The 23600-nt window shown below is 42.0% G+C and overlaps 1 protein-coding gene across 1 annotated transcript in view; it reads left to right on the top strand.

The window, feature by feature from the left end:
• LOC121585829 (sodium-dependent neutral amino acid transporter B(0)AT1-like) overlaps window positions 1-23600 on the top strand; it is a 50308-nt gene that overhangs the window by 3478 nt on the left and 23230 nt on the right. The window contains exons 3-5 of the mRNA XM_045226456.1: window positions 5604-5744; window positions 6266-6403; window positions 6735-6916. Coding sequence (XP_045082391.1) covers window positions 5604-5744; window positions 6266-6403; window positions 6735-6916 — 461 coding nt within the window. The remainder of the gene's footprint in view (window positions 1-5603; window positions 5745-6265; window positions 6404-6734; window positions 6917-23600) is intronic.

The raw sequence follows: 23600 nt of genomic DNA, 5'->3' as shown, positions 1-23600 counted from the left end.
AGTACATCATCTCTCTGGGAGAGGAGACGGGGAAAGTGAAGTGCATCATCTCTCTGGGAGAGGAGACAGGAAAGTGCCCATAAAAACACCCCATAAAAACAGAAAGCGTCGTGATGAGTTTCGGATGATTGGGTTAAATATTAGCTAACACTCTCACATGTGAACACTGAACAGATACTGTTGGATGATGGTAAAACATATTTTATGGCATGAAAGCACTGACTAATGGCACTGAAGCATAGAGTTCTACGTAATGGAAATAATACTGGGTATGTTTTCTTCTGTCACAATACTGGGTATGTTGTGGTTAACTTGGGTAATATTCATTAGGCAGCAAAGGGAAGAAAATGGACTGAAACAGAACCTAAACCTGTCCAATAAGAAATGCTTGTTTTTTGTGTTCGGTTGCTAAATGTTTTGTATCTTTTTAGTGGGGAACTGTTCATTTCAAGACCAACAGATGGGAGCAGAGAGCAAAATCGACATTTCTCCAACAGACCAGGATTAGGTGACTCCAGTCCTTGAAACCTGTGGGTGTGCAGGCTTTTGTTACATCCCAGCTCTAACACAACAGATTAAACAAATCTACAGTAATGAGCATGATCAGTAGATTAGCTGCATCAAGTATGTTTGTGCTGGGATGGAACAGAAGCCTGCACACACCCCTGTGGCCCTCCAACACCGGAGTTAATCAACCTTAGTCTACAGTAGTGTTTCCTAATCAGTGGGTGAGGGCCCACCTTTAAGTCATGGCTAGTGTATTTGCATTGACCTTTGCCCCTGAAATCATCAGGTTCGGTTGTGAGATCATTTCAATCACAATCATTTTCAAATTAAATAAATTGAAAAGATTAAAAAATAATATAGGAGTATGTGAGTTCTTTGAGTCAGTCAGTCAGAGATCTTTGAGGGAAGTTATATATCTATTGTAACGTGTTAGACCTATGGAGACCCTGCATGGGCACACCCATGTTTATGTTGCTTAGCGACTAGAGTGGCGCCGGAGAATATGGCTGCCGTTTTACAGCCCTCTAACCAATTGTGTTTTTTCGCGTTATTTGTAATTTTTTCTGTACGTAATGTTTCTGCCACCGTCTCTTATGACCAAAAAGAGCTTCTTGATATCAGGACAGCGATTACTCACCTCTTATTGGACAAATATTTTTTCTTCAACGAGTCAGACGTGAAGGATATCCTACAGACACCCGACAAGGCCCAAATCCCCACCATTCGCAGGAGAAAGAGACGGTAGATATCGTGGACGTAGGTCGGGGTGCCTTGTAAGGATCCGACGGCAAGCGAGTAAACTGCCTCTTCCATCAATCCTATTCGCCAATCTTCAATCATTGGAAAATAAATTAAATGACCTAAGATTACGGTTCTCCTACCAACGGGACATTAAAAACTGTAATATCTTATGTTTCACCAAGTCGTGGCTGAACGACGACATGGACAACATACAGCTGGCGAGATATATGCTGCATCGGCAGGATAGAACGGCTGACTCCGGTAAGAGAAGGGGTGGCGGTCTGTGTATATTTATAAACAACAGCTGGTGCACAAAATCAAATACTAAGGAAGTGTCGAGGTTTTGCTCGCCTGAGGTAGAGTACCTTATGATAAGCTGTAGACCACACTATTTACCAAGAGAGTTTTCATCTATATTTTTCATAGCTGTCTATCTACCACCACAAACCAATGCTGGCATTAAGATTGCACTCAATGAGCTGTATAAGGCCATAACTAAACAGGAAAACGCTAATGCAGAGGCAGCGCTCCTAGTGGCCGGGGACATGAATGCAGGGAAACTCAAATCCGTTCTACCTAATTTCTACCAGCATGTTAAATGTACAACCAGAGGAAAAAAACTCTAGATCACCTTTACTCCACACACAGAGACGCATACAAAGCTCTCCCTCGCCCTCCATTTGGCGAATCTGACCATAACTTTATCCTCCTGTTTCCTGCTTATAAGCAAAAACTAAAGCAGGAAGCACCAGTGACAACAAAAAAGTGGTCAGATGACACAGATGCTAAGCTACAGGACTGTTTTGCTAGCACAGACTGGAACATGTTCCGGGATTCTTCAGATAGCATTGAGGAGTACACCACATCAGTCACTGGCTTCATCAATAAGTGCATCGATGACGTCGTCCCCACAGTGACCGTACGTACATACCCCAACCAGAAGCCATGGATTACAGGCAACATCCGCACTGAGCTAAAGGGTAGAGCTGCCGCTTTCAAGGAGCGGGACTCTAACCTGGACGCTTATTAGAAATCCCGCTATGCCCTCCGACGAACCATCAAACAGGCAAAGAGTCAATACAGGACTAAGATTGAATCGTACTACACCGGCTCTGACGCTCGTTGGATGTGGCAGGGCTTGAAAACTATTACAGACTACAAAGGGAAGCACAGCCGCGAGCTGCCCAGTGACACAAGACTTCCAGACGAGCCATCCACTTCTATGCTCGCTTCGAGGCAAGCAACACTGAAGCATGCATGAGAGCACCAGCTGTTCCGGATGACTATGTGATCACGCTCTCTGTAGCTGATGTGAGTAAGACCTTTAAACAGGTCAACATTAACAAGGCCGCAGGGCCAGACGGATTACCAGGACGTGTACTCCGAGCATGTGCTGACCAACTGGCAAGTGTCTTCACCAACATTTTCAACACGTCCCTGACTGAGTCTGTAATACCAACATGTTTCAAGCAGACCACCATAGTCCCCGTGCCCAAGGACACTAAGATAACCTGCCTGAATGACTACCAACCCGTAGCACTGACGTCTGTAGCCATGAAGTGCTTTGAAAGGCTGGTCATGGCTCACATCAACACCATCATCCCAGAAACCCTAGACCCACTCCAATTTGCATACCACCCCAACAGATCCACAGATGATGCAATCTCTATTGCACTCCACACTGCCCTTTCCCACCTGGACAAGAGGAACACCTACGTGAGAATGCTATTCATTGACTACAGCTCAGCGTTCAACACCATAGTGCCCTCAAAGCTCATCACTAAGCTAAGGATCCTGGGACTAAACAACTGGCTAAGGATCCTCCCTCTGCAACTGGATCCTGGACTTCCTGAAGGGCTGCCCCCAGGTGGTAAGGGTAGGTAACAACACATCTGCCACACTGATCCTCAACACAGGGGCCCCTAAGGGGTGCGTGCTCAGTCCCCTCCTGTACTCCCTGTTCACCCATGACTGCATGGCCAGGCACGACTCCAACACCATCATTAAGTTTGCCGACGACACAACAGTGGTAGGCCTGATCACTGACGACGATGAGACAGCCTATAGGGAGGAGGTCAGAGACCTGGCCATGTGGTGCCAGGATAACAACCTCTCCCTCAACGTGACTAAGACAAAGGAGATGATTGTGGACTACAGGAAAAAAAAGAGGACTGAGCACGCCCCCATTCTCATCGACGGGGCTGTAGTGGAACAGGTTGAGAGCTTCAAGTTCCTTGGTGTCCACATCACCAACGAACTATCATGGTCGAAACACACCAAGCTAGTCGTGAAGAGGGCACGAGAAAATCTCAGGAGACTGAAAAGATTTGGCATGGGTCCTCAGATCCTCAAAAAGTTATACAGCTGCACCATCGAGAGCATCCTGACTGGTTGCATCACCGCCTGGTATGGCAACTGCTCGGCCTCCGACCGCAAGGCACTACAGAGGGTAGTGCGTACGGCCCAAGACATCACTGGGGCCAAGCTTCCTGCCATCCAGGACCTCTATACCAGGCGGTGTCAGAGGAAGGCCCTCAAAATTGTCAAAGACTCCAGCCACCCTAGTCATAGACTGTTCTCTCTGCTACCGCACGGCAAGCGGTACCGGAGCGCCAAGTCTAGGTCCAAAAGGCTTCTCAACAGCTTCTACCCCCAAGCCATAAGACTCCTGAACAGCTAATCATGGCTACCCTGACTATTTGCACTGCCCCCCCACCCCATCTTTTTACGCTGCTGCTACTCTGTTATTTATTTATGCATAGTCACTTTAACTCTACCCACATGTACATATTACCTCAACTACCTCAACTAACCGGTGCCCCCGCACATTGACTCTGCACCGGTACCCCCCTGTATATATAGCCTCCCTACTGTTATTTTATTTTACTTCTGCTCTTTTTTTCTCAACAATTTTTTGTTGTTGTTGTTTTATTTTACTTTTTATTAAGAAATAACTGCATTGTTGGTTAAGGGCTCTAAGTAAGCATTTCACGGTAATGTCTACACCTGTTGTATTCGGCGCATGTGGCAAATAAATTTTGATTTGATTTGATTTTATCATATGTAGATTGTAGCTGCTGGCTTTTCAAAGTCATATACACAAGTCAAGTTCAAATTGCTGAGTCATCTTCAAGTGTTTACGTAAAGTTGTCTGTACATGTTCAGTTCTGTGGTGTCCAACCGAACCTTGAGAGTTGTATTAGTTACATTTCACCATCTATACCAGGGGCAGACAACATACATAATCTGGCCATTCGGGAGGTTTGAGTAAAAATATACATTTTGGATTAAAAAACCCTCCGGGCCGCTCTTGAAAGTCTAAAACTCGATAGAAAGTATGTCGAAATTATAATGGACCTATACGTTTTCAAATAACTGCCCTTTTTGTGGTCCGCAAATTGCTTTTGACCAACAAATCATTCCCCAAAAACTGTGCAACCCTCCGCTGAATTTTGAAATCCCAATGTGGCCCTCGAGCGAAAATGATTGCCCACCCTGATCTTTACAGTATCAGCTTGAAGCATAAGGAGGCGATGCGTGCCATTGTGTATCCATGTACCCAGCCTTGTAATCATTTAGTTAACAGAGAGTAATACCATTCTGTACACAAGCCTAGCTTGGCTTTGGCACAAATGGCGTGTTCATTCATCATATGGATACTCTCGATAGGGGAGTGGACTCTCAGCCTGAGGTTACTCCCAGCCTCCCGCCAGGTTCTCTGTTCTCTGTACCAGACTCTCTGTTCAGCACATGATAGATAAGGGGGGGGCGATGACATCAGAGGGGGAGGCCGATGACATCAGAGTGGGAGGCTGATGACATCAGAGTGGGAGGCCGATGACATCAGAGGGGGAGGCCGATGACATAATAATAATAATAATAATATGCCATTTAGCAGACGCTTTTATCCAAAGCGACTTACAGTCATGTGTGCATACATTTTTACGTATGGGTGGTTCCGGGGATCGAACCCACTATCCTGGCGTTACAAGCGCCATGCTCTACCAATTGAGCTACAGAGGACCACAGAGTGGGAGGCCGATGACATCAGAGTGGGAGGCCGATGACATCAGAGTGGGAGGCCGATGACATCAGAGTGCACCATCAGACCATCTCCTTGAAATGAGAAAACCTTGAATTTTAGAATATTTTTTTTTCCTTAAGTGTGTGTACTTTACTGTGTTTATACATGGAATATCTTTTTTTTTAATGGCAAAAGTTCCAAAATAGCTGGAGTGGGACTTTAATTGCTAGCCAGATCTAGGAAGTTTGATCGACATGGAATGAGAGTCTGAGGAGTTAAAAAACAGATCTGTGATCAGACTTCATTCCTGTTTTCCACCTCACATTCCCAGGAGCATTTATGATCCCATTCCTGATCCTGCTGGTTCTGGAGGGAATTCCACTGCTGCACCTGGAATTTGCTATCGGACAGCGCCTCAGGAAGGGCAGTGTGGGAGTGTGGACGGCCATTAACCCATATCTGACTGGTGTTGGTGAGTCCAACACAAACAGTAGAAAAATGTGTAGTGAGCTTACCAATGTAAAAAATAAAGTTCTGCAGTCTTCAAAGTGAGGTTATCATGTTTGGAGAGTGTGTATCTATCTTCTCCTTCTAATGCTAGAGTCCCAAATGGCACCCTATTCCCTACATAGTGCACTACTTTAGACCGGAGGCAAAGGGCTCTGGTCTAAAGTAGTGCACTACATAGGTAATAGGGTGCCATTTGGGACTCAGCCATAAAGGACCATTACCTTACCTCACAGATATGTGGTGATATCTGGAATAACGCCTCGGGCAGAGGAGGCTGGTGGGAGGAGCTACAGGAGGACGGCTCGTTGTAATGGCTGGAACGGAACGCATCAAACACATGGAAACCACGACTGACTCAGTTCCATGTATTTCATTCCAGCCATTGCAATGAGCCCGTCCTCCCGTAGCTCCTCCCACCAGCCTCCTCTGGCCCCAGGCACACCACTGGCATGTGGTGATATCTGGAACGATTGTGTCCTACAGGGGTCGCCTCCTTGTCAGTCTCCTTCCTGGTGGGCATGTACTACAACACTATCATCGCCTGGGTGATGTGGTACTTCTTCAACTCCTTCCAGAACCCTCTGCCGTGGAGTCAGTGTCCTGTCGATGACAACCTGACGGGTATGTTCATATTCTGCATGGATTTAAAGTCACAAGTTCACTAAAAAAAATCAGTTTTTAAGACCACCAAAAGGGTGTCTGATGTGGAGATTTTCATGGTCCTTATCTTGTGAGGCATCTAAGCTCTACAGAAGTCGTTGTCAGGCAAAATGCTGTTGGACTGGCCCCGTTGTCAGGCAAAATGCTGTTGGACTGGCCCCGTTGTCAGGCAAAATGCTGTTGGACTGGCCCCGTTGTCAGGCAAAATGCTGTTGGACTGGCCCCGTTGTCAGGCAAAATGCTGTTGGACTGGCCCTTTGGGTTTAACTGTGTTTTTGCCGCACCCCTGTAGGTCTGGTCTCAGAATGCGCCCGGAGTTCGCCAGTGGATTATTTCTGGTACAGAGACACACTCAACACGTCCGCATCCATAGGGGACTCTGGAGGACTGCAGTGGTGGATGGTGTTGTGTCTACTGTGTGCCTGGCTGGTGTTGTACGTCTGCTGCCTTCGTGGCATTGAGACCACTGGCAAGGTACGATACCCCGTCCCATTGAGACCACTGGCAAGGTACGATACTGGGTCCCATTGAGAAAACTGGCAAGGTACGATACCCGGTCTCTTCGGGTACCATTCAGATAGGATTCTAGACTTAATTCAATTTTAAGTGTTTTCCATTCAGAATCGCAACACACTTTACATTAAAACAATAATAATATAACATAGAAAGCAAAACAATCCCTTATTAAAAGCCTGGCTAAAAAGTGATTTAAAAACCTCAATGGTGTCCGCCCCTCCTACATGGACAGGGCAAGCTGTTCCACAACTGAGGTTCTTTAACAGAGATCGCTCAGCCCCCTGCCGTGGTTCTGCATCTAGGAACCGTAAGCAGACCGTCTCCTTGGGAGCGGAGCGCCCTCACTGGGTTGCACGGAACGAGCGTGTCTGTCAGATGAGAGGGGGGCAAGGCCATGCGGTGCCTTAAAAGTGAAGAGTGAGACTTTACAGGCAGCCAGTGTAGTGCAGAACCAGCTGGAGTGATGTGCTCATGTCTTCTTGTGTTGGTTAGAATCCCAGCTGCAGAGTTCTGGACAAGTTGTAGGCTTCTAATAGTAGAGTCTGAGCAGCTGGAGATGAGAGTATTACAGTAGTCTAGATTATATTAGAGTCTGAGCAGCTGGAGAGGAGAGTATTACAGTAGTCTAGATTATATTAGAGTCTGAGCAGCTGGAGAGGAGAGTATTACAGTAGTCTAGATTATATTAGAGTCTGAGCAGCTGGACAGGAGAGTATTACAGTAGTCTAGATTATATTAGAGACTGAGCAGCTGGAGAGGAGAGTATTACAGTAGTCTAGATTATATTAGAGTCTGAGCAGCTGGAGAGGAGAGTATTACAGTAGTCTAGATTATATTAGAGTCTGAGCAGCTGGAGAGGAGAGTTTTACAGTAGTCTAGATTATATTAGAGTCTGAGCAGCTGGACAGGAGAGTTTTACAGTAGTCTAGATTATATTAGAGTCTGAGCAGCTGGAGAGGAGAGTATTACAGTAGTCTAGATTATATTAGAGTCTGAGCAGCTGGACAGGAGAGTATTACAGTAGTCTAGATTATATTAGAGTCTGAGCAGCTGGAGAGGAGAGTATTACAGTAGTCTAGATTATATTAGAGTCTGAGCAGCTGGAGAGGAGAGTATTACAGTAGTCTAGATTATATTAGAGTCTGAGCAGCTGGACAGGAGAGTTTTACAGTAGTCTAGATTATATTAGAGTCTGAGCAGCTGGAGAGGAGAGTATTACAGTAGTCTAGATTATATTAGAGTCTGAGCAGCTGGAGAGGAGAGTTTTACAGTAGTCTAGATTATATTAGAGTCTGAGCAGCTGGACAGGAGAGTATTACAGTAGTCTAGATTATATTAGAGTCTGAGCAGCTGGACAGGAGAGTTTTACAGTAGTCTAGATTATATTAGAGTCTGAGCAGCTGGAGAGGAGAGTATTACAGTAGTCTAGATTATATTAGAGTCTGAGCAGCTGGACAGGAGAGTATTACAGTAGTCTAGATTATATTAGAGTCTGAGCAGCTGGAGAGGAGAGTATTACAGTAGTCTAGATTATATTAGAGTCTGAGCAGCTGGAGAGGAGAGTATTACAGTAGTCTAGATTATATTAGAGTCTGAGCAGCTGGACAGGAGAGTTTTACAGTAGTCTAGATTATATTAGAGTCTGAGCAGCTGGAGAGGAGAGTATTACAGTAGTCTAGATTATATTAGAGTCTGAGCAGCTGGACAGGAGAGTTTTACAGTAGTCTAGATTATATTAGAGTCTGAGCAGCTGGAGAGGAGAGTATTACAGTAGTCTAGATTATATTAGAGTCTGAGCAGCTGGAGAGGAGAGTATTACAGTAGTCTAGATTATATTAGAGTCTGAGCAGCTGGAGAGGAGAGTTTTACAGTAGTCTAGATTATATTAGAGTCTGAGCAGCTGGAGAGGAGAGTATTACAGTAGTCTAGATTATATTAGAGTCTGATCAGCTGGAGAGGAGAGTTTTACAGTAGTCTAGATTATATTAGAGTCTGAGCAGCTGGACATTAGAGTATTACAGTAGTCTAGATTATATTAGAGTCTGAGCAGCTGGAGAGGAGAGTTTTACAGTAGTCTAGATTATATTAGAGTCTGAGCAGCTGGAGAGGAGAGTTTTACAGTAGTCTAGATTATATTAGAGTCTGAGCAGCTGGAGAGGAGAGTATTACAGTAGTCTAGATTATATTAGAGTCTGAGCAGCTGGAGAGGAGAGTATTACAGTAGTCTAGATTATATTAGAGTCTGAGCAGCTGGAGAGGAGAGTATTACAGTAGTCTAGATTATATTAGAGTCTGAGCAGCTGGAGAGGAGAGTATTACAGTAGTCTAGATTATATTAGAGTCTGAGCAGCTGGAGAGGAGAGTATTACAGTAGTCTAGATTATATTAGAGTCTGAGCAGCTGGACATTAGAGTATTACAGTAGTCTAGATTATATTAGAGTCTGAGCAGCTGGAGAGGAGAGTTTTACAGTAGTCTAGATTATATTAGAGTCTGAGCAGCTGGAGAGGAGAGTATTACAGTAGTCTAGATTATATTAGAGTCTGAGCAGCTGGACATTAGAGTATTACAGTAGTCTAGATTATATTAGAGTCTGAGCAGCTGGACAGGAGAGTATTACAGTAGTCTAGATTATATTAGAGTCTGAGCAGCTGGACATTAGAGTATTACAGTAGTCTAGATTATATTAGAGTCTGAGCAGCTGGACAGGAGAGTATTACAGTAGTCTAGATTATATTAGAGTCTGAGCAGCTGGAGAGGAGAGTATTACAGTAGTCTAGATTATATTAGAGTCTGAGCAGCTGGACAGGAGAGTATTACAGTAGTCTAGATTATATTAGAGTCTGAGCAGCTGGAGAGGAGAGTATTACAGTAGTCTAGATTATATTAGAGTCTGAGCAGCTGGAGAGGAGAGTTTTACAGTAGTCTAGATTATATTAGAGTCTGAGCAGCTGGAGAGGAGAGTTTTACAGTAGTCTAGATTATATTAGAGTCTGAGCAGCTGGAGAGGAGAGTTTTACAGTAGTCTAGATTATATTAGAGTCTGAGCAGCTGGACAGGAGAGTATTACAGTAGTCTAGATTATATTAGAGTCTGAGCAGCTGGACAGGAGAGTATTACAGTAGTCTAGATTATATTAGAGTCTGAGCAGCTGGAGAGGAGCGTTTTACAGTAGTCTAGATTATATTAGAGTCTGATCAGCTGGACAGGAGAGTATTACAGTAGTCTAGATTATATTAGAGTCTGAGCAGCTGGAGAGGAGAGTTTTACAGTAGTCTAGATTATATTAGAGTCTGAGCAGCTGGACAGGAGAGTATTACAGTAGTCTAGATTATATTAGAGTCTGAGCAGCTGGAGAGGAGAGTATTACAGTAGTCTAGATTATATTAGAGTCTGAGCAGCTGGAGAGGAGAGTTTTACAGTAGTCTAGATTATATTAGAGTCTGAGCAGCTGGACAGGAGAGTATTACAGTAGTCTAGATTATATTAGAGTCTGAGCAGCTGGACAGGAGAGTATTACAGTAGTCTAGATTATATTAGAGTCTGAGCAGCTGGAGAGGAGCGTTTTACAGTAGTCTAGATTATATTAGAGTCTGATCAGCTGGAGAGGAGAGTATTACAGTAGTCTAGATTATATTAGAGTCTGAGCAGCTGGACAGGAGAGTATTACAGTAGTCTAGATTATATTAGAGTCTGAGCAGCTGGAGAGGAGAGTATTACAGTAGTCTAGATTATATTAGAGTCTGAGCAGCTGGACAGGAGAGTATTACAGTAGTCTAGATTATATTAGAGTCTGAGCAGCTGGAGAGGAGAGTTTTACAGTAGTCTAGATTATATTAGAGTCTGAGCAGCTGGACAGGAGAGTATTACAGTAGTCTAGATTATATTAGAGTCTGAGCAGCTGGACATTAGAGTATTACAGTAGTCTAGATTATATTAGAGTCTGAGCAGCTGGAGAGGAGAGTTTTACAGTAGTCTAGATTATATTAGAGTCTGAGCAGCTGGACAGGAGAGTATTACAGTAGTCTAGATTATATTAGAGTCTGAGCAGCTGGAGAGGAGAGTATTACAGTAGTCTAGATTATATTAGAGTCTGAGCAGCTGGAGAGGAGAGTTTTACAGTAGTCTAGATTATATTAGAGTCTGAGCAGCTGGACAGGAGAGTATTACAGTAGTCTAGATTATATTAGAGTCTGAGCAGCTGGACAGGAGAGTATTACAGTAGTCTAGATTATATTAGAGTCTGAGCAGCTGGAGAGGAGAGTATTACAGTAGTCTAGATTATATTAGAGTCTGAGCAGCTGGAGAGGAGAGTATTACAGTAGTCTAGATTATATTAGAGTCTGAGCAGCTGGACAGGAGAGTATTACAGTAGTCTAGATTATATTAGAGTCTGAGCAGCTGGAGAGGAGAGTATTACAGTAGTCTAGATTATATTAGAGTCTGAGCAGCTGGAGAGGAGAGTTTTACAGTAGTCTAGATTATATTAGAGTCTGAGCAGCTGGAGAGGAGAGTATTACAGTAGTCTAGATTATATTAGAGTCTGAGCAGCTGGAGAGGAGAGTTTTACAGTAGTCTAGATTATATTAGAGTCTGAGCAGCTGGACAGGAGAGTATTACAGTAGTCTAGATTATATTAGAGTCTGAGCAGCTGGACAGGAGAGTATTACAGTAGTCTAGATTATATTAGAGTCTGAGCAGCTGGAGAGGAGAGTATTACAGTAGTCTAGATTATATTAGAGTCTGAGCAGCTGGACAGGAGAGTATTACAGTAGTCTAGATTATATTAGAGTCTGAGCAGCTGGAGAGGAGAGTATTACAGTAGTCTAGATTATATTAGAGTCTGAGCAGCTGGAGAGGAGAGTATTACAGTAGTCTAGATTATATTAGAGTCTGAGCAGCTGGACAGGAGAGTATTACAGTAGTCTAGATTATATTAGAGTCTGAGCAGCTGGAGAGGAGAGTATTACAGTAGTCTAGATTATATTAGAGTCTGAGCAGCTGGACAGGAGAGTTTTACAGTAGTCTAGATTATATTAGAGTCTGAGCAGCTGGAGAGGAGAGTATTACAGTAGTCTAGATTATATTAGAGTCTGAGCAGCTGGAGAGGAGAGTATTACAGTAGTCTAGATTATATTAGAGTCTGAGCAGCTGGAGAGGAGAGTTTTACAGTAGTCTAGATTATATTAGAGTCTGAGCAGCTGGAGAGGAGAGTATTACAGTAGTCTAGATTATATTAGAGTCTGATCAGCTGGAGAGGAGAGTATTACAGTAGTCTAGATTATATTAGAGTCTGAGCAGCTGGACAGTAGAGTATTACAGTAGTCTAGATTATATTAGAGTCTGAGCAGCTGGAGAGGAGAGTTTTACAGTAGTCTAGATTATATTAGAGTCTGAGCAGCTGGAGAGGAGAGTTTTACAGTAGTCTAGATTATATTAGAGTCTGAGCAGCTGGAGAGGAGAGTATTACAGTAGTCTAGATTATATTAGAGTCTGAGCAGCTGGAGAGGAGAGTATTACAGTAGTCTAGATTATATTAGAGTCTGAGCAGCTGGACAGGAGAGTATTACAGTAGTCTAGATTATATTAGAGTCTGAGCAGCTGGAGAGGAGAGTTTTACAGTAGTCTAGATTATATTAGAGTCTGAGCAGCTGGAGAGGAGAGTATTACAGTAGTCTAGATTATATTAGAGTCTGAGCAGCTGGACAGTAGAGTATTACAGTAGTCTAGATTATATTAGAGTCTGAGCAGCTGGAGAGGAGAGTTTTACAGTAGTCTAGATTATATTAGAGTCTGAGCAGCTGGAGAGGAGAGTATTACAGTAGTCTAGATTATATTAGAGTCTGAGCAGCTGGAGAGGAGAGTATTACAGTAGTCTAGATTATATTAGAGTCTGAGCAGCTGGACAGGAGAGTATTACAGTAGTCTAGATTATATTAGAGTCTGAGCAGCTGGAGAGGAGAGTATTACAGTAGTCTAGATTATATTAGAGTCTGAGCAGCTGGAGAGGAGAGTATTACAGTAGTCTAGATTATATTAGAGTCTGAGCAGCTGGAGAGGAGAGTTTTACAGTAGTCTAGATTATATTAGAGTCTGAGCAGCTGGAGAGGAGAGTTTTACAGTAGTCTAGATTATATTAGAGTCTGAGCAGCTGGAGAGGAGAGTATTACAGTAGTCTAGATTATATTAGAGTCTGAGCAGCTGGACAGGAGAGTATTACAGTAGTCTAGATTATATTAGAGTCTGAGCAGCTGGAGAGGAGCGTTTTACAGTAGTCTAGATTATATTAGAGTCTGAGCAGCTGGACAGGAGAGTATTACAGTAGTCTAGATTATATTAGAGTCTGAGCAGCTGGAGAGGAGAGTTTTACAGTAGTCTAGATTATATTAGAGTCTGAGCAGCTGGACAGGAGAGTATTACAGTAGTCTAGATTATATTAGAGTCTGAGCAGCTGGAGAGGAGAGTATTACAGTAGTCTAGATTATATTAGAGTCTGAGCAGCTGGAGAGGAGAGTATTACAGTAGTCTAGATTATATTAGAGTCTGAGCAGCTGGACAGGAGAGTATTACAGTAGTCTAGATTATATTAGAGTCTGAGCAGCTGGACAGGAGAGTATTACAGTAGTCTAGATTATATTAGAGTCTGAGCAGCTGGAGAGGAGCGTATTACAGTAGTCTAGATTATATTAGAGTCTGAGCAGCTGGAGAGGAGAGTATTACAGTAGTCTAGATTATATTAGAGTCTGAGCAGCTGGACAGGAGAGTATTACAGTAGTCTAGATTATATTAGAGTCTGAGCAGCTGGAGAGGAGAGTATTACAGTAGTCTAGATTATATTAGAGTCTGAGCAGCTGGACAGGAGAGTATTACAGTAGTCTAGATTATATTAGAGTCTGAGCAGCTGGAGAGGAGAGTTTTACAGTAGTCTAGATTATATTAGAGTCTGAGCAGCTGGACAGGAGAGTATTACAGTAGTCTAGATTATATTAGAGTCTGAGCAGCTGGACATTAGAGTATTACAGTAGTCTAGATTATATTAGAGTCTGAGCAGCTGGAGAGGAGAGTATTACAGTAGTCTAGATTATATTAGAGTCTGAGCAGCTGGAGAGGAGAGTATTACAGTAGTCTAGATTATATTAGAGTCTGAGCAGCTGGAGAGGAGAGTATTACAGTAGTCTAGATTATATTAGAGTCTGAGCAGCTGGAGAGGAGAGTTTTACAGTAGTCTAGATTATATTAGAGTCTGAGCAGCTGGACAGGAGAGTATTACAGTAGTCTAGATTATATTAGAGTCTGAGCAGCTGGAGAGGAGAGTATTACAGTAGTCTAGATTATATTAGAGTCTGAGCAGCTGGAGAGGAGAGTATTACAGTAGTCTAGATTATATTAGAGTCTGAGCAGCTGGAGAGGAGAGTATTACAGTAGTCTAGATTATATTAGAGTCTGAGCAGCTGGACAGGAGAGTTTTACAGTAGTCTAGATTATATTAGAGTCTGAGCAGCTGGAGAGGAGAGTATTACAGTAGTCTAGATTATATTAGAGTCTGAGCAGCTGGAGAGGAGAGTTTTACAGTAGTCTAGATTATATTAGAGTCTGAGCAGCTGGACAGGAGAGTATTACAGTAGTCTAGATTATATTAGAGTCTGAGCAGCTGGAGAGGAGAGTTTTACAGTAGTCTAGATTATATTAGAGTCTGAGCAGCTGGACAGGAGAGTATTACAGTAGTCTAGATTATATTAGAGTCTGAGCAGCTGGAGAGGAGAGTTTTACAGTAGTCTAGATTATATTAGAGTCTGAGCAGCTGGAGAGGAGAGTATTACAGTAGTCTAGATTATATTAGAGTCTGAGCAGCTGGACAGGAGAGTATTACAGTAGTCTAGATTATATTAGAGTCTGAGCAGCTGGAGAGGAGAGTATTACAGTAGTCTAGATTATATTAGAGTCTGAGCAGCTGGAGAGGAGAGTATTACAGTAGTCTAGATTATATTAGAGTCTGAGCAGCTGGAGAGGAGAGTTTTACAGTAGTCTAGATTATATTAGAGTCTGAGCAGCTGGAGAGGAGAGTATTACAGTAGTCTAGATTATATTAGAGTCTGAGCAGCTGGACAGGAGAGTATTACAGTAGTCTAGATTATATTAGAGTCTGAGCAGCTGGAGAGGAGAGTTTACAGTAGTCTAGATTATATTAGAGTCTGAGCAGCTGGAGAGGAGAGTATTACAGTAGTCTAGATTATATTAGAGTCTGAGCAGCTGGACAGGAGAGTATTACAGTAGTCTAGATTATATTAGAGTCTGAGCAGCTGGACAGGAGAGTATTACAGTAGTCTAGATTATATTAGAGTCTGAGCAGCTGGAGAGGAGAGTATTACAGTAGTCTAGATTATATTAGAGTCTGAGCAGCTGGAGAGGAGAGTTTTACAGTAGTCTAGATTATATTAGAGTCTGAGCAGCTGGAGAGGAGAGTTTTACAGTAGTCTAGATTATATTAGAGTCTGAGCAGCTGGAGAGGAGAGTTTTACAGTAGTCTAGATTATATTAGAGTCTGAGCAGCTGGACAGGAGAGTATTACAGTAGTCTAGATTATATTAGAGTCTGAGCAGCTGGACAGGAGAGTATTACAGTAGTCTAGATTATATTAGAGTCTGAGCAGCTGGAGAGGAGCGTATTACAGTAGTCTAGATTATATTAGAGTCTGAGCAGCTGGAGAGGAGAGTATTACAGTAGTCTAGATTATATTAGAGTCTGAGCAGCTGGAGAGGAGAGTTTTACAGTAGTCTAGATTATATTAGAGTCTGAGCAGCTGGAGAGGAGAGTATTACAGTAGTCTAGATTATATTAGAGTCTGAGCAGCTGGAGAGGAGAGTATTACAGTAGTCTAGATTATATTAGAGTCTGAGCAGCTGGAGAGGAGAGTTTTACAGTAGTCTAGATTATATTAGAGTCTGAGCAGCTGGACAGGAGAGTATTACAGTAGTCTAGATTATATTAGAGTCTGAGCAGCTGGACAGGAGAGTATTACAGTAGTCTAGATTATATTAGAGTCTGAGCAGCTGGAGAGGAGCGTTTTACAGTAGTCTAGATTATATTAGAGTCTGAGCAGCTGGAGAGGAGAGTATTACAGTAGTCTAGATTATATTAGAGTCTGAGCAGCTGGAGAGGAGAGTATTACAGTAGTCTAGATTATATTAGAGTCTGAGCAGCTGGAGAGGAGAGTATTACAGTAGTCTAGATTATATTAGAGTCTGAGCAGCTGGACAGGAGAGTATTACAGTAGTCTAGATTATATTAGAGTCTGAGCAGCTGGACAGGAGAGTTTTACAGTAGTCTAGATTATATTAGAGTCTGAGCAGCTGGAGAGGAGAGTATTACAGTAGTCTAGATTATATTAGAGTCTGAGCAGCTGGACAGGAGAGTATTACAGTAGTCTAGATTATATTAGAGTCTGAGCAGCTGGAGAGGAGAGTTTTACAGTAGTCTAGATTATATTAGAGTCTGAGCAGCTGGAGAGGAGAGTATTACAGTAGTCTAGATTATATTAGAGTCTGAGCAGCTGGACAGGAGAGTATTACAGTAGTCTAGATTATATTAGAGTCTGAGCAGCTGGAGAGGAGAGTATTACAGTAGTCTAGATTATATTAGAGTCTGAGCAGCTGGACAGGAGAGTATTACAGTAGTCTAGATTATATTAGAGTCTGAGCAGCTGGAGAGGAGAGTATTACAGTAGTCTAGATTATATTAGAGTCTGAGCAGCTGGAGAGGAGAGTTTTACAGTAGTCTAGATTATATTAGAGTCTGAGCAGCTGGACAGGAGAGTATTACAGTAGTCTAGATTATATTAGAGTCTGAGCAGCTGGACAGGAGAGTATTACAGTAGTCTAGATTATATTAGAGTCTGAGCAGCTGGAGAGGAGAGTATTACAGTAGTCTAGATTATATTAGAGTCTGAGCAGCTGGAGAGGAGAGTATTACAGTAGTCTAGATTATATTAGAGTCTGAGCAGCTGGACAGGAGAGTATTACAGTAGTCTAGATTATATTAGAGTCTGAGCAGCTGGAGAGGAGAGTATTACAGTAGTCTAGATTATATTAGAGTCTGAGCAGCTGGAGAGGAGAGTTTTACAGTAGTCTAGATTATATTAGAGTCTGAGCAGCTGGACAGGAGAGTATTACAGTAGTCTAGATTATATTAGAGTCTGAGCAGCTGGAGAGGAGAGTATTACAGTAGTCTAGATTATATTAGAGTCTGAGCAGCTGGACAGGAGAGTATTACAGTAGTCTAGATTATATTAGAGTCTGAGCAGCTGGAGAGGAGAGTATTACAGTAGTCTAGATTATATTAGAGTCTGAGCAGCTGGAGAGGAGAGTATTACAGTAGTCTAGATTATATTAGAGTCTGAGCAGCTGGACAGGAGAGTATTACAGTAGTCTAGATTATATTAGAGTCTGAGCAGCTGGAGAGGAGAGTATTACAGTAGTCTAGATTATATTAGAGTCTGAGCAGCTGGAGAGGAGAGTATTACAGTAGTCTAGATTATATTAGAGTCTGAGCAGCTGGAGAGGAGAGTTTTACAGTAGTCTAGATTATATTAGAGTCTGAGCAGCTGGAGAGGAGAGTATTACAGTAGTCTAGATTATATTAGAGTCTGAGCAGCTGGACAGTAGAGTATTACAGTAGTCTAGATTATATTAGAGTCTGAGCAGCTGGAGAGGAGAGTTTTACAGTAGTCTAGATTATATTAGAGTCTGAGCAGCTGGACAGGAGAGTATTACAGTAGTCTAGATTATATTAGAGTCTGAGCAGCTGGACATTAGAGTATTACAGTAGTCTAGATTATATTAGAGTCTGAGCAGCTGGACAGGAGAGTATTACAGTAGTCTAGATTATATTAGAGTCTGAGCAGCTGGACAGGAGAGTATTACAGTAGTCTAGATTATATTAGAGTCTGAGCAGCTGGAGAGGAGAGTATTACAGTAGTCTAGATTATATTAGAGTCTGAGCAGCTGGAGAGGAGAGTATTACAGTAGTCTAGATTATATTAGAGTCTGAGCAGCTGGACAGGAGAGTATTACAGTAGTCTAGATTATATTAGAGTCTGAGCAGCTGGAGAGGAGAGTATTACAGTAGTCTAGATTATATTAGAGTCTGAGCAGCTGGAGAGGAGAGTTTACAGTAGTCTAGATTATATTAGAGTCTGAGCAGCTGGAGAGGAGAGTTTTACAGTAGTCTAGATTATATTAGAGTCTGAGCAGCTGGAGAGGAGAGTTTTACAGTAGTCTAGATTATATTAGAGTCTGAGCAGCTGGACAGGAGAGTATTACAGTAGTCTAGATTATATTAGAGTCTGAGCAGCTGGAGAGGAGAGTATTACAGTAGTCTAGATTATATTAGAGTCTGAGCAGCTGGACAGGAGAGTATTACAGTAGTCTAGATTATATTAGAGTCTGAGCAGCTGGACAGGAGAGTATTACAGTAGTCTAGATTATATTAGAGTCTGAGCAGCTGGAGAGGAGAGTATTACAGTAGTCTAGATTATATTAGAGTCTGAGCAGCTGGAGAGGAGAGATATTACAGTAGTCTAGATTATATTAGAGTCTGAGCAGCTGGAGAGGAGAGTTTTACAGTAGTCTAGATTATATTAGAGTCTGAGCAGCTGGAGAGGAGAGTATTACAGTAGTCTAGATTATATTAGAGTCTGAGCAGCTGGACAGGAGAGTATTACAGTAGTCTAGATTATATTAGAGTCTGAGCAGCTGGAGAGGAGAGTATTACAGTAGTCTAGATTATATTAGAGTCTGAGCAGCTGGACAGGAGAGTATTACAGTAGTCTAGATTATATTAGAGTCTGAGCAGCTGGAGAGGAGAGTATTACAGTAGTCTAGATTATATTAGAGTCTGAGCAGCTGGACAGGAGAGTATTACAGTAGTCTAGATTATATTAGAGTCTGAGCAGCTGGAGAGGAGAGTTTTACAGTAGTCTAGATTATATTAGAGTCTGAGCAGCTGGAGAGGAGAGTATTACAGTAGTCTAGATTATATTAGAGTCTGAGCAGCTGGAGAGGAGAGTATTACAGTAGTCTAGATTATATTAGAGTCTGAGCAGCTGGAGAGGAGAGTTTTACAGTAGTCTAGATTATATTAGAGTCTGAGCAGCTGGACAGGAGAGTATTACAGTAGTCTAGATTATATTAGAGTCTGAGCAGCTGGAGAGGAGAGTATTACAGTAGTCTAGATTATATTAGAGTCTGAGCAGCTGGAGAGGAGAGTATTACAGTAGTCTAGATTATATTAGAGTCTGATCAGCTGGAGAGGAGAGTTTTACAGTAGTCTAGATTATATTAGAGTCTGAGCAGCTGGACAGGAGAGTTTTACAGTAGTCTAGATTATATTAGAGTCTGAGCAGCTGGAGAGGAGAGTATTACAGTAGTCTAGATTATATTAGAGTCTGAGCAGCTGGAGAGGAGAGTATTACAGTAGTCTAGATTATATTAGAGTCTGAGCAGCTGGAGAGGAGAGTTTTACAGTAGTCTAGATTATATTAGAGTCTGAGCAGCTGGACAGGAGAGTATTACAGTAGTCTAGATTATATTAGAGTCTGAGCAGCTGGACAGGAGAGTATTACAGTAGTCTAGATTATATTAGAGTCTGAGCAGCTGGAGAGGAGCGTTTTACAGTAGTCTAGATTATATTAGAGTCTGATCAGCTGGAGAGGAGAGTATTACAGTAGTCTAGATTATATTAGAGTCTGAGCAGCTGGACAGGAGAGTATTACAGTAGTCTAGATTATATTAGAGTCTGAGCAGCTGGAGAGGAGAGTATTACAGTAGTCTAGATTATATTAGAGTCTGAGCAGCTGGACAGGAGAGTATTACAGTAGTCTAGATTATATTAGAGTCTGAGCAGCTGGAGAGGAGAGTTTTACAGTAGTCTAGATTATATTAGAGTCTGAGCAGCTGGACAGGAGAGTATTACAGTAGTCTAGATTATATTAGAGTCTGAGCAGCTGGACAGTAGAGTATTACAGTAGTCTAGATTATATTAGAGTCTGAGCAGCTGGAGAGGAGAGTATTACAGTAGTCTAGATTATATTAGAGTCTGAGCAGCTGGAGAGGAGAGTATTACAGTAGTCTAGATTATATTAGAGTCTGAGCAGCTGGAGAGGAGAGTTTTACAGTAGTCTAGATTATATTAGAGTCTGAGCAGCTGGAGAGGAGAGTATTACAGTAGTCTAGATTATATTAGAGTCTGAGCAGCTGGACAGGAGAGTATTACAGTAGTCTAGATTATATTAGAGTCTGAGCAGCTGGACAGGAGAGTATTACAGTAGTCTAGATTATATTAGAGTCTGAGCAGCTGGAGAGGAGAGTATTACAGTAGTCTAGATTATATTAGAGTCTGAGCAGCTGGACAGGAGAGTATTACAGTAGTCTAGATTATATTAGAGTCTGAGCAGCTGGACAGGAGAGTATTACAGTAGTCTAGATTATATTAGAGTCTGAGCAGCTGGAGAGGAGAGTATTACAGTAGTCTAGATTATATTAGAGTCTGAGCAGCTGGAGAGGAGAGTATTACAGTAGTCTAGATTATATTAGAGTCTGAGCAGCTGGACAGGAGAGTATTACAGTAGTCTAGATTATATTAGAGTCTGAGCAGCTGGACAGGAGAGTTTTACAGTAGTCTAGATTATATTAGAGTCTGAGCAGCTGGACAGGAGAGTATTACAGTAGTCTAGATTATATTAGAGTCTGAGCAGCTGGACAGGAGAGTATTACAGTAGTCTAGATTATATTAGAGTCTGAGCAGCTGGAGAGGAGAGTATTACAGTAGTCTAGATTATATTAGAGTCTGAGCAGCTGGAGAGGAGAGTATTACAGTAGTCTAGATTATATTAGAGTCTGAGCAGCTGGACAGGAGAGTATTACAGTAGTCTAGATTATATTAGAGTCTGAGCAGCTGGAGAGGAGAGTATTACAGTAGTCTAGATTATATTAGAGTCTGAGCAGCTGGAGAGGAGAGTATTTACAGTAGTCTAGATTATATTAGAGTCTGAGCAGCTGGAGAGGAGAGTATTACAGTAGTCTAGATTATATTAGAGTCTGAGCAGCTGGAGAGGAGAGTTTTACAGTAGTCTAGATTATATTAGAGTCTGAGCAGCTGGAGAGGAGAGTATTACAGTAGTCTAGATTATATTAGAGTCTGAGCAGCTGGAGAGGAGAGTATTACAGTAGTCTAGATTATATTAGAGTCTGAGCAGCTGGAGAGGAGAGTATTACAGTAGTCTAGATTATATTAGAGTCTGAGCAGCTGGACAGGAGAGTTTTACAGTAGTCTAGATTATATTAGAGTCTGAGCAGCTGGAGAGGAGAGTATTACAGTAGTCTAGATTATATTAGAGTCTGAGCAGCTGGAGAGGAGAGTATTACAGTAGTCTAGATTATATTAGAGTCTGAGCAGCTGGAGAGGAGAGTATTACAGTAGTCTAGATTATATTAGAGTCTGAGCAGCTGGAGAGGAGAGTTTTACAGTAGTCTAGATTATATTAGAGTCTGAGCAGCTGGACAGGAGAGTATTACAGTAGTCTAGATTATATTAGAGTCTGAGCAGCTGGACAGGAGAGTATTACAGTAGTCTAGATTATATTAGAGTCTGAGCAGCTGGAGAGGAGCGTTTTACAGTAGTCTAGATTATATTAGAGTCTGAGCAGCTGGACAGGAGAGTATTACAGTAGTCTAGATTATATTAGAGTCTGAGCAGCTGGAGAGGAGAGTATTACAGTAGTCTAGATTATATTAGAGTCTGAGCAGCTGGACAGGAGAGTATTACAGTAGTCTAGATTATATTAGAGTCTGAGCAGCTGGAGAGGAGAGTATTACAGTAGTCTAGATTATATTAGAGTCTGAGCAGCTGGAGAGGAGAGTATTACAGTAGTCTAGATTATATTAGAGTCTGAGCAGCTGGACAGGAGAGTATTACAGTAGTCTAGATTATATTAGAGTCTGAGCAGCTGGACAGGAGAGTATTACAGTAGTCTAGATTATATTAGAGTCTGAGCAGCTGGAGAGGAGAGTATTACAGTAGTCTAGATTATATTAGAGTCTGAGCAGCTGGAGAGGAGAGTATTACAGTAGTCTAGATTATATTAGAGTCTGAGCAGCTGGACAGGAGAGTTTTACAGTAGTCTAGATTATATTAGAGTCTGAGCAGCTGGACAGGAGAGTATTACAGTAGTCTAGATTATATTAGAGTCTGAGCAGCTGGACAGGAGAGTATTACAGTAGTCTAGATTATATTAGAGTCTGAGCAGCTGGAGAGGAGAGTATTACAGTAGTCTAGATTATATTAGAGTCTGAGCAGCTGGAGAGGAGAGTATTACAGTAGTCTAGATTATATTAGAGTCTGAGCAGCTGGAGAGGAGAGTATTACAGTAGTCTAGATTATATTAGAGTCTGAGCAGCTGGAGAGGAGAGTATTACAGTAGTCTAGATTATATTAGAGTCTGAGCAGCTGGACAGGAGAGTATTACAGTAGTCTAGATTATATTAGAGTCTGAGCAGCTGGAGAGGAGAGTATTACAGTAGTCTAGATTATATTAGAGTCTGAGCAGCTGGAGAGGAGAGTATTACAGTAGTCTAGATTATATTAGAGTCTGAGCAGCTGGACAGGAGAGTATTACAGTAGTCTAGATTATATTAGAGTCTGAGCAGCTGGAGAGGAGAGTATTACAGTAGTCTAGATTATATTAGAGTCTGAGCAGCTGGACAGGAGAGTATTACAGTAGTCTAGATTATATTAGAGTCTGAGCAGCTGGAGAGGAGAGTTTTACAGTAGTCTAGATTATATTAGAGTCTGAGCAGCTGGACAGGAGAGTATTACAGTAGTCTAGATTATATTAGAGTCTGAGCAGCTGGAGAGGAGAGTATTACAGTAGTCTAGATTATATTAGAGTCTGAGCAGCTGGACAGGAGAGTATTACAGTAGTCTAGATTATATTAGAGTCTGAGCAGCTGGAGAGGAGAGTTTTACAGTAGTCTAGATTATATTAGAGTCTGAGCAGCTGGAGAGGAGAGTTTTACAGTAGTCTAGATTATATTAGAGTCTGAGCAGCTGGAGAGGAGAGTATTACAGTAGTCTAGATTATATTAGAGTCTGAGCAGCTGGACAGGAGAGTATTACAGTAGTCTAGATTATATTAGAGTCTGAGCAGCTGGAGAGGAGAGTATTACAGTAGTCTAGATTATATTAGAGTCTGAGCAGCTGGAGAGGAGAGTATTACAGTAGTCTAGATTATATTAGAGTCTGAGCAGCTGGAGAGGAGAGTATTACAGTAGTCTAGATTATATTAGAGTCTGAGCAGCTGGACATTAGAGTATTACAGTAGTCTAGATTATATTAGAGTCTGAGCAGCTGGAGAGGAGAGTATTACAGTAGTCTAGATTATATTAGAGTCTGAGCAGCTGGAGAGGAGAGTATTACAGTAGTCTAGATTATATTAGAGTCTGAGCAGCTGGACAGGAGAGTATTACAGTAGTCTAGATTATATTAGAGTCTGAGCAGCTGGAGAGGAGAGTATTACAGTAGTCTAGATTATATTAGAGTCTGAGCAGCTGGACATTAGAGTATTACAGTAGTCTAGATTATATTAGAGT

Source organism: Coregonus clupeaformis, chromosome 17 (assembly GCF_020615455.1).
Source record: "Coregonus clupeaformis isolate EN_2021a chromosome 17, ASM2061545v1, whole genome shotgun sequence".
Lineage (NCBI taxonomy): Eukaryota > Metazoa > Chordata > Actinopteri > Salmoniformes > Salmonidae > Coregonus > Coregonus clupeaformis.
Note: the sequence above shows the minus strand (reverse complement) of the source record. Positions and strands in the feature narration are given on the sequence as shown.